Raw genomic sequence first — 15453 nt, forward strand, 5'->3', positions numbered from 1 at the left:
CTTTCTAAGAATGAGTTCCGTTTACCCATAAGCAATTAGCTCGTAGTTACTGTGCTAACTATACATGAATTTTGAATATTTAAAAATTAAATATTTTCAACTATAACAATTTTTTTTTAAGGGCTTTTTTACTCCTTTTTAGCATGTAGGAGAAATGGAATGTAATTACAAAAGTACCTAAATGTATCTTACAAATACAATTTTTATATGACCAAATTCATATAAAAAATAGCTACAAAGAATTATAAGCAGAGTACATGGCTATTGCTTAATTTCAAATACAAACATATCAGCATAAAATTACTTTCAGTGAGCTAAATAAATAAATGTATTCCCAAATCTAAAATGCTCTCACTAACTTGAAAAAGTTTAAAGGTCAAATGCTACTATTACTGTCTTATTTTTATTTCAAAGATGCCATCAAATAGTCAAAATAACCCATTTGTATTTCCAAAGGCAAAGCATTTAATCCCACTGAGAAGAGTTTTTACTGTCATGCACAGTCTACACTGTATGAGCTGATCAGACAAAAGGAAGTCTCATGGGAAAATACTCATCTGTTAACTAACAAGAGCAAGGTACCAAACTATAAAGAGTATGGTTCCAAACGTAAGAAAAAAAATTACACAGAAAACTAGAAGGAATTCTTCCTATTCACAAGTCACATCTTTCCTGGATGAGTAACATTATAGTATCCAATCTCCCTCTCCCTATAAAACGTGCATTTTAAAATGACACTGGTCAGTGATGGCCTGCAGACCAACCTCACAGGGCGCAGGGTCTGAGTGTGCTGCTTCCACACAATTAGGATCCCTCTGTGTGGAGAAGCCTCAGACACACCCATAAATACCACGGGGTGTGGTAAGAAAATACGTGCGTAAGAAAATACACTGAAATCTAAACAGTAATGTGGATTCTCCATTTACATAGCATTCTTATTTTCTTTTTGTGTTTTCCAAAATTTTCTCTAACAATGTAATACTATTATTCAGAAAAATTACTCATAAGCATTATTGAACAAAACGAAAACAGAAACACTCCATCTGAGAAGACCAGTTAAGTGGCCTTTAGAACACAGTAGAAAGCATTTATTTACCATTTCCCCTGGGAAATCATTTTATTATCATCAGGCTGTATCCTATTGATTATGAAGTATCTTCCCAATGCCTCTTTTAAAAAACTCCTCAGGATAAAGGAACAAATAAAAAACAGTAATAATTTCCAAGTTCTAATTTTGTTTTTCTGGGTTAGAGTAATAAGATATTATTTGAAAACAACCACAGCATCACTGCTTGTAAAGAAACTTACGATTTTTTAAGATAAAGTTATTTTGACTTGATAAAACAGTAACAGTAAAACTTTTTGAAACTTACAGGAAACCCTTTAGTGATAGGGAGTTCAATATTAAAGATGAGGATTCGAGCTCTGAAACGAGTGCAGGCTTTGATGGGGTCTCTAGGGCCACAAAATATGCAGCCAACACTGTAACGAAAATAAATAATAAGGTAGATGAGGAACAAATTTACATCCAGAAGGAAAATCTCTGAAGCCACTTACCAAGAAAGTACAATTACGGACTTCTACTAAACACTCCTTTCCGGGTTAGAAAAGGCATGGTTTATACCACGAACCTTTCAGCATTTTTTTACACTGCAGATTTCACCTAGAGAACATGACAAGGACACGTGCTGACTTATATTAATTCCAATTTTAAGTAGATTTGCTATTCTTCTCATTACTATGCTTCCACGCACTGGTGTCTATGTTTGACCAAATGAGATTCAAAATTAATACTAACACTTTCCTGTGAGCTAGTGGATTGCAAGGGCTGTGTGATCTGGGGTCCTATATCCACATCAATGGTTGCTTAAACTCATTTTCACACTCACTTGATTTTGATGATATCCATCCCAACCAACGTAAGACTAACGTGATCTCCAGCTGCTGCCCAATCAACAGGTTCATCATGCAGGGTGATTCCTGGAAATGAGTAAGAACCAAAGCATACAGTGAAACACCTCAGTGTCAAACCATAACAACCAAGAAAGTCTGGCTGATTTGTGCTTCATCAGACAGTACTCATCATTTTCAATATGAATGGATTGAGAGTGAGAAGTTTAACTGTGAGCATTGTGGAAACACACTTCCTCTAGACTTGGCTCTTCTAGAACACCACCCTAAACATAAAGTAACTTGTATTTGTCCATAAAAGGCTGGTTTCTACTTATTTAATCAAGATTTTTATATGCATTTGCTCAGCTGATAGATGCATTAAAAAAAAAAAACCCATTGTTGTTAAGTCGACTCCAACTCACAGTGACCCTATAGGACAGAGCAGAACTCTTCCATCGGGTTTCCAAGGCTGTAAATCTTTATGGAAGCCAACTGCCACATCTTTCTCCCACATAGCTGCTGGTGGGTTCAAACTGTTTCGGTTAGCAGCTGAGAGCTTATCCACTGTACCACCAGGTCCTTATATTCATTAAACAGGTTCTATTTAAATATTTCACTTATAATAATGGATGCAGGCTTAACAATGCCACAATTTAAATTATTTTTAATGACATAAAATATAGAGCTGGGTAAGACACCTAGTAATATTTCATTCTCTTGAGCTTTGCTTTTAATTAGACAACCACTTGAACTGTCTTCTACAAGTAATACAGTGCTCAGTCTGTATTTCAGAGGGTTTTCATCAGTTCCCTCAACTATTCTTGGCTCAAAAAGAATTCTTCCCAGAAAGAGCTCTGCACATTGGTAACTGGCTTATGAAAAGAGATGCTTTTAAGAAAATAATGATAATAAAATTATTTTAAAACGATTCCAGGTGTTGCATATTACCTATACTACCTAGAGGTAGTCCTGGAAAGCAATTCCAAATGGCAATCCTCAGTCACTCCATTCAAAAGCTTTTAAAAGACATCCCATATTTTCTGAACATATGGGCAAATTTATAGAGAAAGCTTTTTTCTATTAGAACTCAGTCCTTTTGATGAAGACAGTGTATAGGCCATCCACTGTGCAACAGTCCCTGATTAACATGTTTTTAGTATATTACAATCTACCCATATTGTTCTGAAAATACTCATTTTTTCCACGCAGCATACTCTTAAGGGACAGTTTATAGGCTTTTAGAGTTCAAGGAGAGCTTTAAGAGTTCTGAGAATTGTGATTTTGGAGGTCATGAGGGAGCCAGTCTGTGAGGTCTGATAAATTTGGGATCACAGTGTAATTCATGTCTGCTGATTAGGGGAAAAAAAAAAGTCTTATTCTCGAAATAGCTTGCTAACAAAGAAATTAATACTTCAAAAAGCTCTGTAAACCCTGATCACCTAAAAAGACCAAAAGCAGAGAGTTGCACTTACAAACATTTCCTTATTTACCTTTATATTTAGGTTACACTATATCTAAGCAGATATTCATTAATTTCTTATCGTCAAGAAATTTGCTTTAAAAGTGAATAGATTAATTCAACCTAAAAATTTTTTTTTCTAAATGTTAAATGAAATTTATAAACTAGTCAGGTACAACTCTGAATATAAACTATAAATTAAAAAATAACAGAAGGAAAAATACTGAAACTCAAATAAAAATAATAATAATAATCTCAATAGGTCATACTTTAGCTTAAATTTGTTACAAATAATATTATTTTACAGTATAAAAAAAGATCTTCAATAGATTGAAGTCAAAGCCTTAGTTAGAAGCCAGATCAAAGTAAGTATGAAATTATAAACTGTTAATCAGAATTCGGAGAAGAATCAATGAGTAAGGACAAATGACTAAAAGGTAGAAATGATGGTCAGTCATTATGAAAGGATGCACGTTAGGTCTATATGCAAAAGCAGGGACTGTGGTTCTTTACCCTAGCTCAATTTCTCTTTTCAACATTAGATTTTTCTTTATTTGCATCTTATTTGCATATTTACATCTTCCTGTACAATATTTTTTTTGGTATAAACATGATCAAAGCTGTTAACTTGTAGTAATTCTGAAATACACACTGCAAACAACAGATGGTAGCAGTCTGCTTTGCCAGTGACTATTCAGTGTCAGGCTGGGTTTAGATTTATTTTCTGCTACACATTACAATTTTAAATGTATCTGTCAGGTGTCTACACATTTGGTTAAACCCTAACCAGACTTCTTGAATCAGTGTCAAAAAAGAAAATGTTGCCACAACTGGAATATTATATGCACATATACACATACATAGTCACATCAGAAAAAAATCGTTTAATGTTTTCACATTCTTATCTTCAACAGTTAGTATCATTTTGACAGTCAGTTACAATTTCAGTAAGAGTTAATAACTAAACTACTTAAAATAATCTGCTGTCTTAACTTTAAGGTTTGTTAAGCAAGAGTCTGGTAGAGGAATACCTTTTGCAGTACAAGTTTCATTGGGAGGCATTGCTAGTAGTCGGTCACCAGTCTGGATATAACCAGCTTCAATTTTGCCAGTTACACAAAATCCAGATCCTTGATCTGCAAAACATACCAAAATCTCATAAAGATTCATATAGAAATATTATCTGATGATTAATACTCTAGCAGCTATACGTAGTTCACTAGTATTTATATGTTTGTAGTTCAATGGACATTAATCTTTAACATATCTATTAAATACAGCATACCACATTCTATTCTTGTTAAGATTTTATTGAAAATGAAAATATTCATATTATAAAAAGTGGGGATTCATTCTTCTTAAATATTAATTGAGTGCTTACTCAGTACCAGACACTGAGGATAAAGAGATGAAACTGTAAGTTCCTACCCTTAAGGAGTCTACACTAGTGAAGAGAAAAACAAAAACAATTACATTGTACTGAGACAAGCCGTATTTATAACGTGAAACAGAAACAAAGAAAAAGGTGAATAAAGAATCCATGATAGAAGAATGATTACACTTTGAAGGAGAAGAAACAGGAATTTGCCAGGTGACTTGTGTGTAGGAGGAAGACATTGCTGAGCCAGGAAACCGCATGTACAAAGGCACAGAGTCATAACTGAATGTGGTATGTGCTAAGAGCCAATTGCACCTCACATGACGGGACAATATGGAAATCTGGGAAAAGGCAAGACATGAGGCTACAGAGACAGGAAAGGGGTGAATCATCAAGGGGTCTCATAAATTACACTAGGTGTTTGAATTTCCTCCTTCAGTTAAGTAATGAAAGCCAGTGAAGACTGTGAACAGAAAAGAGACATGATTGTATTTCTGTGTTAGGACAAAGAGACAGTTGATTGAAATGGACATGCACTGGTATGAAAAGGGAATGAATTCAAGAATTTAGGAATAAGGAATGAGAGGTTTAGAGCGATAAGGTCAATGAGGGATAATGACAAAAAGAAAGAAATCTGAAATGACGATGCCATTAACTGTGAGACAGGAAATGAGAGAACAAGATTCATTCTGGCCTTGTGCCTTTGAGGACTAAAGGTGGAGAAGATGTACCCTAAGAGGCACCAACCACCCAGAATGGTACCTCAGGAGCACACTCCTATGGGAATGTCCAGCAGCAGTTAGACACATATGTCTGGAGAGCAGCAGAGTAGGTTTGGGATGGAGATACAGATTTGGGAACCATTAAGATGCAGGAGGCAGATGAACTCACAGGTGTCCAAAAGGAGCCTGTGGAATAAGAAGAGGGCTGAGGCAGTACAATACCAACTAAGGGATGGAGAAAGAGGAGCCCACAGAGAAGATGCAGAGGTCAGAGAAAGATACAGGTTAGCAGGATAAAGTGGGTCACAGAAACCAAGGCAGAAATGTTTCAGGGTGAGTGTGGCTAACAGCATTAGAAGTAATGCCAGGATCAGGTAAGAGAGAACTGAAATGTGCGTACTGACTTTGGCAAACAAGAAGCCATTTGGTAACCTTAGTGGGAACACTGAGAGAAGCAGAAACCAAAAAGCAGATGGAAGACAGAACAGGAAGTGAGAAAGTAGTCAGCAGGCATGGTTAACAAAAAGAAAATCATGCATCTCTTGTATTTTAAGTAGATAACAGGTATTTTGGAAACCATAACCATATTTCCTCTACTAGAATGCTTGAAGCTAATAATAATACATTTCAATTTCATTGCATGATTTTTTTCAAAGCACCTTCATTCATTCATCTATTATTCATTTATTAAATGGGTATTATGTGTCAGGCACTGGGCTAGGTCCTCCAGATATAGATATGGAAAAGGCAGTACCTACTCTTAAGGAGTTTATAATCTAAGTGTAATAGGCAGACAGCACAGAAACATTCATAATACTGCATGAAAAATACAATGATGGAGGGTATGGAGAGCACAGAGGACACTTTAGGGTATGTGTGTGGATCAGTGTGACGGTTATCAATTTATTTATTGCCTTTCCATTCCAAATCCACCCTGCATTGTCTGCTATGTGACAATGGAGATGGACCCTGCAAATATTTCTTCTTTGCAGTGAACACAATGTCAAGCTCTCAGTCCCTCCCTGAGGGACATTGGGGGAGGAAGGAGTTTCTCCTCCTGCTTCCAATGTGCTTCTCTCACAGGGTCTTACAGTGCCTGGCTCCAGGAGTGACCAAATCAGTGGTTGGCAAGCAGTATGTGGCACCTCCTTGTGGGCAGCTTTCCCTGGCAACACCTTAGATGACTTTGCAGCCTCAGCAAATTTCTCCACCATTCAGTGAGCCCTGGCAATGCCCTCTTCGACAAGGTCTAGATTTAACCCCAGGGACGGAAGGAGGTCCTCTTTCTTCCTTGGGTATTCTATGTCAACCATAGGAGTAGAAGCTATTCTCCATATATGCTATTCTCTAGTTCTCCTTACTCCTGATGAACCCCCCACTATTCTAATCTCCTGTTATGGTTAATAATTTAGAAGTTAAACTTTCCCTGTCCAAATTACTGTGCAGTTTTTATCTCCTGTTTAGACCCTGATTGATAACAGTGGGTAGTGTCAGTCAAACGAGTCACAGAAGTGACACTTCTGCTGAGTTTTAAAGAATATAGAAGAGTTCATCAGGAAGAAGGATAGGAGATATGTGTATAGATAAACATACGATGGAAATGGGAAACATTCAAGTTTTTCTACTTCGGGAAATAACAATCAGAAGCACGGAATTTTTTTTTTTTTTTTAATAGAAACTCTATGGGAAATAACAATTAGAAGAGCAGAATGTTCTATTTAAAAGAAATGCTCCCAAGCATTCATAGCCTCTACAACCACTGTGTCAGATCCAATCATGTTTGAGTATGTCTGAAGTTAGCGGAATTCACCACTCCCAAAAGCAGCTCATTCCCCTTTAAGATGTCTCTAATCATTAGAAAGTGCTTCCTTATATTAAGATGAAATCTTTCCTAAACTTTGCTCACTGGTCACCCATCTCTTCCTTCTGAAACAATACAGAAAATACCCGTATCCTGTCCACTTACAGCTTCTCAAATAACTTAAGACAATTATGTCGTTTCTCTCTTCCCTATGCTAAAAAAGCAATCTTTTTCCCCCTTGACCAAGACTCAAGTAAACTCAGAGATAAGTTTTGTGCTTTTCTGTAGGCCCCGAAATAAAAGAGAGCTGCTATAACTATATTAATGGCAACCTTCAAGTAGAGGTTAAGGTAAAAAGTATTATTACAGATAAAGAGAAACACTGCTAACGGTAAACGGTTCAATTCACTAGGAAGTGATAAGAAGTATATATGTGTATGTTGCTAAAAACAAGATTTCAAAATGTATAAAGTAAAATGCAGCAGAATGACAGGGAGAAACAGATGCTTCCATTTCCAACAATGGTAGAGTAACAGGAACCAAATTTACCTACTTGCTTTAAACAACTAGAAAACTGGATGAAATACATGGAACACCTGTTTTCAGACAAAGGACAATGATCCCTGAGAGATGGGATTCAAACAAGGTGAGCCCTACAATCGCTTGGCTTTCTGTCTGGAGGAACATTCTGGACCACAGCATAGAAAAGAGGATACCAAATAGAGCCCAGATTGCAATTTGAGAAGAATTTTGGAGTAGAAGGAGAAAAAGAACTATAGAAATCAGCAACAGTGCTCCCCTTGATTATTTATTGAATACTAAGATACACGTGTGTAACACAAAACCATGCAAGGTCAGGCAAAGAGTAACCAGGGAGGTAAGCGTTTACTGGTTTTCAGAGTGCTAACAGGACTGATCATTGTTCTGCTGACAACAGTCAGAGTGATGAGTCCTCACTGATCACTTGGGGCATTCAGATGAAGACTCCAGAGGGCCATGCCTTAGTAATGGCGGTAAATCAACCCTAGAGTAAAGGTTGCTATAGACCCATCTTAACAGAGCTTAAAAAGCCTCAAAGGATCAAATTTAACTGCAAGTAACCTAACTGCCTACCAGACAAAGTACAACACACTTTAGAGAAAAAGAATCCAGACCCTTGATTAGACTGCCCAGAATTCAGTAAAAAATTACAAGACAGGACAAGAAACAGGAAGATATGACCTTTTAACAGAAGAAAAAAAATCAGTCAAAAGAAAGAGGCCCAGAAATGATAGAGATGATGGAATTACCAGGCAAGAATAGTGAAATAGCTATTATAACTATGTTCAAGTATTTAAAGGAAAACCTGAATATAGTAAGGAAAGGAACAGGAGATACATAAAACCATATTAAACTTCCACAGATGCAAAATGTCGGAAATGAGAATTTACTAGAAGTTATAACATTAGACACTACTCTTAGAAAGTGATAAGGCATAGAAAAAAAAAATTTTTTTTTTGAATAGTGACCAAAATTTTCCAAACCTGAAACTCTAAAGCCTGTAGATCCAAGATATCAGTGAACTCCAAGCAGCATAAACACAAAGAAAACCGAACCAAGATATGTCAAAATCAGATGTCTAAAACCAGTGACACAGAGAAGATTTTAAGCAAAGTCAGGGAAATAAGTGCATATATGTTCATAGGAGCAAAGATAATACCACAGTCTTCTCATTAGAAACTATACAAGCTAGAAAGCAATATCTTAAAAAATGCTGGAAGAGGAAAAAAAAAATCAACCCAGAATCTTTATCTGAGGAAATATATCGTTCAAAATACAAACAAGCTGAGCGAACTTGTCACCAGATGACTGGGCTACAAAAATGTTAAAGGGTGTTCTTCAAACAAAGGAGGATGATACAATACGAAAACCTGGATCTACGCTAAGTAACGAAGAGCACTAAAAATGGTAAATAAGTGGGTAAATATAAAAGACATTTCTTCTTAATTTTTAAGATTTCCTTAAAAATAATTGATTAGTTAAAGGAAAAATGGACAATTCCAGAATATTTGGAATTCTTGCCATCCTCTATTCTATGTCTTCACATGGGCAGTAGTTACATTGCTACTCACTTTGGAGGAAAAAAAAAAAAAATCAATGCACTAAACATTTCTCTTTTGAATACTATTTTATATGTGTACTACTATTTCTTTTTTAAAAAAGGTTAATATGAATAAAATGTAGTCTTGTATCTGGTGGGGAAAGAAGAAATTTGCGATAAGCCTCAAAGGATGGTACATCAGTCATCAATTTATTGCTTCTGTGCTCCAAATGCACCGTTTCAATACATATGCCTTGAGACAAATAAACCCTGTAAGTATTTCTCCTTTAAAGTGAGTGTGATACGTGAAGTGTTCTCAACAGAGGGAGGTGGCGGGACACTGCAGGACGAAGAGGCATTCCTGCAGTTTCCAGGTGGGCCAGAATCAGCAGTGGCCAAACTCAGCAGTGCTGGTGTGAAGACATCTATCTGGTAGAGTGTTGCCCCATCCAAGGGCCCAGAATGCAGTTCCTTTTCCACCTTGCATGTTCAGCCTACAGCCCCCTCAACATGGAAACCAGAGCCTTGCAATGGACTGTGTACAACTCCCTGTGGCCCAAAGATCAAACATTGTGTTCCTTCTGCAAGTCCCCTCCTGACCCCATTGGTATCTAGACTTCTGCACGCCGCCACTTACGGCCCTGAGTCACACATCACGCTGCTGCTCCTTCTGCGAGTTCCTCCACAGCCCACATGCTCAGAAGTCCTCCCGCCCTCACCAGAGCCCAGGCTCCCACTGCACTTCCATATCACCAGTTGCTAATCAATCACTTTTCTTCCCACCTATACTCCAGAAGGCTGCCTACAGCTTGCCCAGAGACTCCAGAAAAGCTCTGGCCAAACCAGCAAACTTCTTTTCTACCCAATGGCCTGAAACACACCTCCAACAAAGTCTGAGCCCCTTCCAGATTTGTCCTTTTTTGGGTATTCTCCCTCAGCCTTAGGGTACCATATAGAATTTCCTTATATTTTATAGTCATTCTTTTATCATAGCTAATAATTCTTTATATTAAACTTCCCGTTTTACCTACTGTGTGCTTTCTCTTTCTCAACTGGACCTAGACTGTTAAAGATGGGTAGGAGATGAGCAAGTACAGAGAAACGAGCAAAACGTAGGTAGACATACTGCAAATAAAGACTTCATGTGGTTAAGAGACAGTGAACGATCAGTTTTGTTAGCGAATAAGGAAACCAAAGGAATCTATTGGGGGAAAAAACTACAAGGCTAGAAACATAAACGATACGGTTTTTTATGCCTGAAAGATGAGTACGAAACAGGGAATGATGAGTAAAATGAAGGTTTTCCTCGGCAAGGGAGTTAGGCGACTAGAACTGTAAAGTTTAAGAATAATTTAGGAGTAATCCTTACATTGGAATGGAGAAGGGAGAGTCTGAAGACAATATAATAACTTAGTCCAAGAAAAGAAGGAGAAAATGGAAAGGAAGGGACCATCCTGAGGTAGCACCGCAGAGACAGCACTTACCTTTGAAAACATCCGATACACATAATCTAAAAGGCTTGTCAATAGATCGCTGAGGAGGCTTGAAGGAATCTGGAAAAAAAGCAGGGTTTAATTTACAGTGGAATTTTTGACCCGTCTCATGATTCCATTATATTTCCACTTCTCTTAGAAAATAACAGCTTTTTTTGTAAGTACTAATAGCAAATTTACTGTTATTTATAGAGTACTCTGCAATTTATGAAATGTTTTCACACATGTTCTCTCATTTGATTTCAACAACAGTCTATCAGGTAGGCAGGTAGGGCTGCTGTCGTTGTGTGCCACTGAGTCAATCCCAACTCACAGCTACCCTATAGGACAGGAGAACTGCCCCGGAGGGTTTCCTAGGCTTTTCCTAGGCTCTTTATAGAAGCAGATCACCAGGTCTATTCTCCCATGGAGATTCAAACAGCCAACCTTTCAGTTAGCAGCTGAGCATTTTAACCACTGTGCCAGCAGGGCAGGCAGTAGCCTCATTAAATAAATAAAACTGAACATTAGATAATTTAAATATTACATCCAATTTCAAGGCTAATAACCCAGCTTTTCTGATTACAAATCCTATTCATATAATTACTGTCTTCCATAAAGAACTCTAAATAATAATTTATATCACGTTTATATTGCATTAAAATTAGTATGGCAGTACTACTTACCAATTTGTTCTAATAAGCACAGTCCTTTATACCACTTTAAGAGTTCATTTGATTGAGATCTTGTGATTAGATTTTCACCACTGAGACCACTTGTAGGTATAAAAGCTACATCACTCTCCTATTAAAAAAGATTGAGTTAAAATGTTTACTGTCACCATAATTGCATCAAGTCTGTCAATAATGACAGCGATGTACTTTTTAAAAAGTGATAGAAATCACAAACTACTGCCTACAGTTATCTGATACACTAGTTTTCAAATTTTTGATTTTGTGAGACATTGCAAATTTGTTCAAAAACACTGAAGCATTTTCAACCAGTGATACAGGCATGCTTCATGTTTTTGCTCAATGAAATTTCTACCAGTGATACACGCATGCTTCATGTTTTTGCTCAATGAAATTTCTACCAGTTTCTACTTTCCTCTGCGACGTTCCTGACCATACACCACCTCACTTAATAGGTAAGGAAAGGGAAAAAGAAAAAAAAAAAACCTTTCACTTATATTAATCCAAGTCAATTTATAAAACATACACAATTTTCTAAGATAAACCCGTAAAACCCATTGCCATCCAGTCAATTCCGACTCATAGCAACCCTATGGGACAGAGTAGAACTGCCCCACAGAGTTTCCAAGGAGTGTCTGGTGGAATTGCTGACCTTTTGGTTAGAAGCCATAGCACTTAACCCCTACGCCACCAGAGTTTCCTTCTAGATAAAAACTACCCACTGCTGTCAGGTCAATTCTGACTCATAGCGACCCTTTAGGACAGAGTAGAACTGCCTCATAGGGTTTCTAACGACCACCTGATAGATTCGAACTGCCTACCTTTTGATTAACAGCCATAGCTCTTAACCACTACACCACCAGGGTTTCCCCTTCCAAGATAAGGTAATCCAAATAAAATAATATATACATGAAACCAAGGAGAAATGAGAATTAAACATATTTAACAAGACAAGAATTCAGGATATTCTTCTTTTCCCCTCTCATATATGTAAAATGAGACTTAAGTAAACAGAGTAATAAATAAATTTAAAACCTTCTTACCTTAAAACCTGCTTGCTTAAGAAAGTGCCCAAGTTTTCCAGTAATTTCTTGAAACCTTTCGTATTGCCAATTAACCTGATAAAGACCCAATTATTTTTAAAACTGTCCTTCCAAATATGTTATACACAAAATTTAAATTTCTGCCACAAAATATCAATCAAAACTATGTAAGATACAAATATCAAATTAACATAAACATGTATTAAAATTAAAACTCAGCCATGCATCTCAAAATAAGATGGACTGAATGATAAATGAAAGGATAGATAGAAAATCAGGTAATCGAGCAAGCAGAGTAAATTATCTCTAGTAGAATCTAACTAGTGAGTTCAATATGGGTGTTTACTGTAAAATTATTTAACTATTTCTTTATACTTTAAAATTTTCATACTAAAATGATGGGGAAAGCTAAAAAGAATACATACTAATGATATCATAAAAGAACTAACTGAACATCTGATTCCAGGGTAAGAAAATTCTTAGGCATAAAGGAAGAAATTACACAGTATTTATAAAGTTAAATATATGTGAAAAATACACCATAAATAAAATTAAAAGTCAAATAACAAACTGGGAAAATTACGGATATAGAATTAATACCTTTAATAAAGTACATTTATAAACTGACTTAAAAAAGCTTCAAAAATGAGCAAATTATTTATATAAACAATTTCCGCAGCAGAAATACAAATGGTTAACATATAAATATATTTAAATACTATTAAAACTCATAGAAGAGTGAATTAAAAGACGTACATATCAAATTAGAAAACAATTTTTTAATGATAGCAGTGTTGGTAAAAGTTTAAGAAAGTGAATACACCATATGTGCCCACAGTAAAAAAACAAGGACTTTTCTCAAAGGCATTCATATGGTGTTCGACAAATCTTCAAATGTATACGCAAGGCCAGACATTCCCACAGAATGAACCATTTCTAAACACAAACACACATAAGAAATAACTAGAAATGGTCCAAAAGTAGAGGACTGAATAAATTATAGTATATCTTCAAAATAGGCTAAAATAAAGCCACAAAAACAACCTCTTTACATAAGAATCATTAATTACTTGGAAACATACACAAGAATATTGTCAAATTTTTTTAAAAGCAGGTAATAAAATAGATTATGACCTAATGCAAAAAAAATCTTTTTATCTACAAAATAAATGGGATGGATATGCAAAATAAAATGTTAGAAGTTTTTGGGTTTTTTTTTGAGGGGGAGTTGGCAATATAAGTTATTTCTAGTTTTACTATGCTTTCATTCTACTACAACAAATGTGTATTATTCTATAAATAAAAACAATGTTACAGCTTTCCTTTATTCATTTTGACAATGAAAAGCCATCTTCTTGCTTAAAAATGACTAATATCTTAATATCAGAATCATGAATTTATTTTTTAAAAATATGGCAACCAAACTAATGAAATGTATACTAGTCACAGCTGAGGTCATCTGTATGGACACAGAAATATCTGAATTAGCATCTAAAAAGAAGTCTCATAAAGCCTTAAATACCTGATCCATTTTATTGACTGCAACCGCAAGCTGTGTTACTCCCAGGGAACGGACCAAGAGGCCATGTTCTCGAGTTTGTCCTCCAGTCTCAAATCCAGCTTCAAACTCCCCCCGACTAGCATCCACAACTAAAATAGCTACATCTGCCTGAGGAAAAAAAAAAAAATCAAAATTAGAAATAATGTCACAGCATTTTAATTCAAAGGATGGATTATTCAATTAACTGTATCAGTCAGAGATTTTAAAGGCAGATATATCCAAACCTGACACCAGATACCAAAAACAAACCAAACAAGATAATTTTACAGATGGATTAAAATTTGAAAATAAAAAGAAGTACTAGCACAACACCAAAAATAATGAGATAAAGAACAATAAAATAGTTCCATAATAGATTACATAACAGTTAAAATGTCTGGGCAAAGGGGGAAAAAAAACAATAAAATGAAAAGATAATTAAGCAGGGACAAATATTTGCAGATACACAGTAAAGGCTATACATACTACCACTGTATAGTCTTTACCCCAAAATGAAAAAAAGACAGCTCCACAAGAAAAACAGTTAAAGGATACAAGCAAGCTATTTACAAAGAAGAAATATAAACAGCCGATAAACATGAAAAAATTAAAATTCAATAGTAACCAAAGAAAAGGAAATTTAGAAAACACTGACATACCCCTCCCTCCCCAGCTCTGGGAATCACACTGTTGAAGATGAAAAGAACAGAATCATTCCCTGTGGCAGTGAGACGGGCATTCTCAGACACTGTTTGTGGGATTGTCAAGTACATGACCCTTCTGGAGGGAATTTTCACAGACTTTTCAAAAAATTATATTTTACTTCACATCAATTCTACCTCTAGGAATTTATACCAAAGAAATCTAAGGATCTACAAAGATATTCATCACAGTATTGTTTATAATAATGAAAAACTGTGAATAATTACCAAAAAAACCAGCACATTCATTCTCTTGAGCCACTGAAACAGAACCTTGTGTACGTTTCCTAATCTTTGTGGATCATTTTGAGAATCAGACGAAAGACACTTTTTTTCTCATACACAATTTACGCACACACACACAATATATATATATATATATATATATATATATATATATATATATATCAAATAAAAAGACAGAAAGAAGCTAACTTTAGCCTTATTGAAACTAGTTTTATAGGTTCCAACTATCTGTGTTGGTTCTTCTTTATGTGATCCATTTGCATCCTATGGATGCATCCTTTGGAAATATGCAAAAAAAAAATAGTCTGTGCAGTCATCCATGCTCCTCCATTTTCATTCTCATCAATTATTTTTGTCAATGGCCTGTCAGGGCTTTTTTTTTTAAAGGAATACACTATCTTTCAAGTCATTTTCTCTTCTATAGTT

At 35.7% G+C, this 15453-nt stretch overlaps 1 protein-coding gene across 5 annotated transcripts in view; it reads right to left on the minus strand.

Annotated features, from left to right (window-relative positions):
* Positions 1 to 15453, minus strand: part of HBS1L (HBS1 like translational GTPase) — a 97406-nt gene that overhangs the window by 12482 nt on the left and 69471 nt on the right. For 4 of the 5 annotated variants that reach the window (XM_003404052.4, XM_064291080.1, XM_064291089.1 and 1 more), the window contains 7 exons: positions 14063 to 14209; positions 12541 to 12615; positions 11492 to 11609; positions 10818 to 10886; positions 4384 to 4488; positions 1890 to 1980; positions 1374 to 1482 (listed from right to left, as the gene is read on the minus strand). In XM_003404052.4, the coding sequence (XP_003404100.3) occupies positions 1374 to 1482; positions 1890 to 1980; positions 4384 to 4488; positions 10818 to 10886; positions 11492 to 11609; positions 12541 to 12615; positions 14063 to 14209 (714 nt within the window). Of the gene's footprint in view, positions 1 to 1373; positions 1483 to 1557; positions 1664 to 1889; positions 1981 to 4383; positions 4489 to 10817; positions 10887 to 11491; positions 11610 to 12540; positions 12616 to 14062; positions 14210 to 15453 lie in introns of those variants that run through there. The other variant, XR_010322940.1, reaches the window with a different exon arrangement.

The sequence above is a fragment of the Loxodonta africana genome, chromosome 1, assembly GCF_030014295.1.
Source record: "Loxodonta africana isolate mLoxAfr1 chromosome 1, mLoxAfr1.hap2, whole genome shotgun sequence".
Lineage (NCBI taxonomy): Eukaryota > Metazoa > Chordata > Mammalia > Proboscidea > Elephantidae > Loxodonta > Loxodonta africana.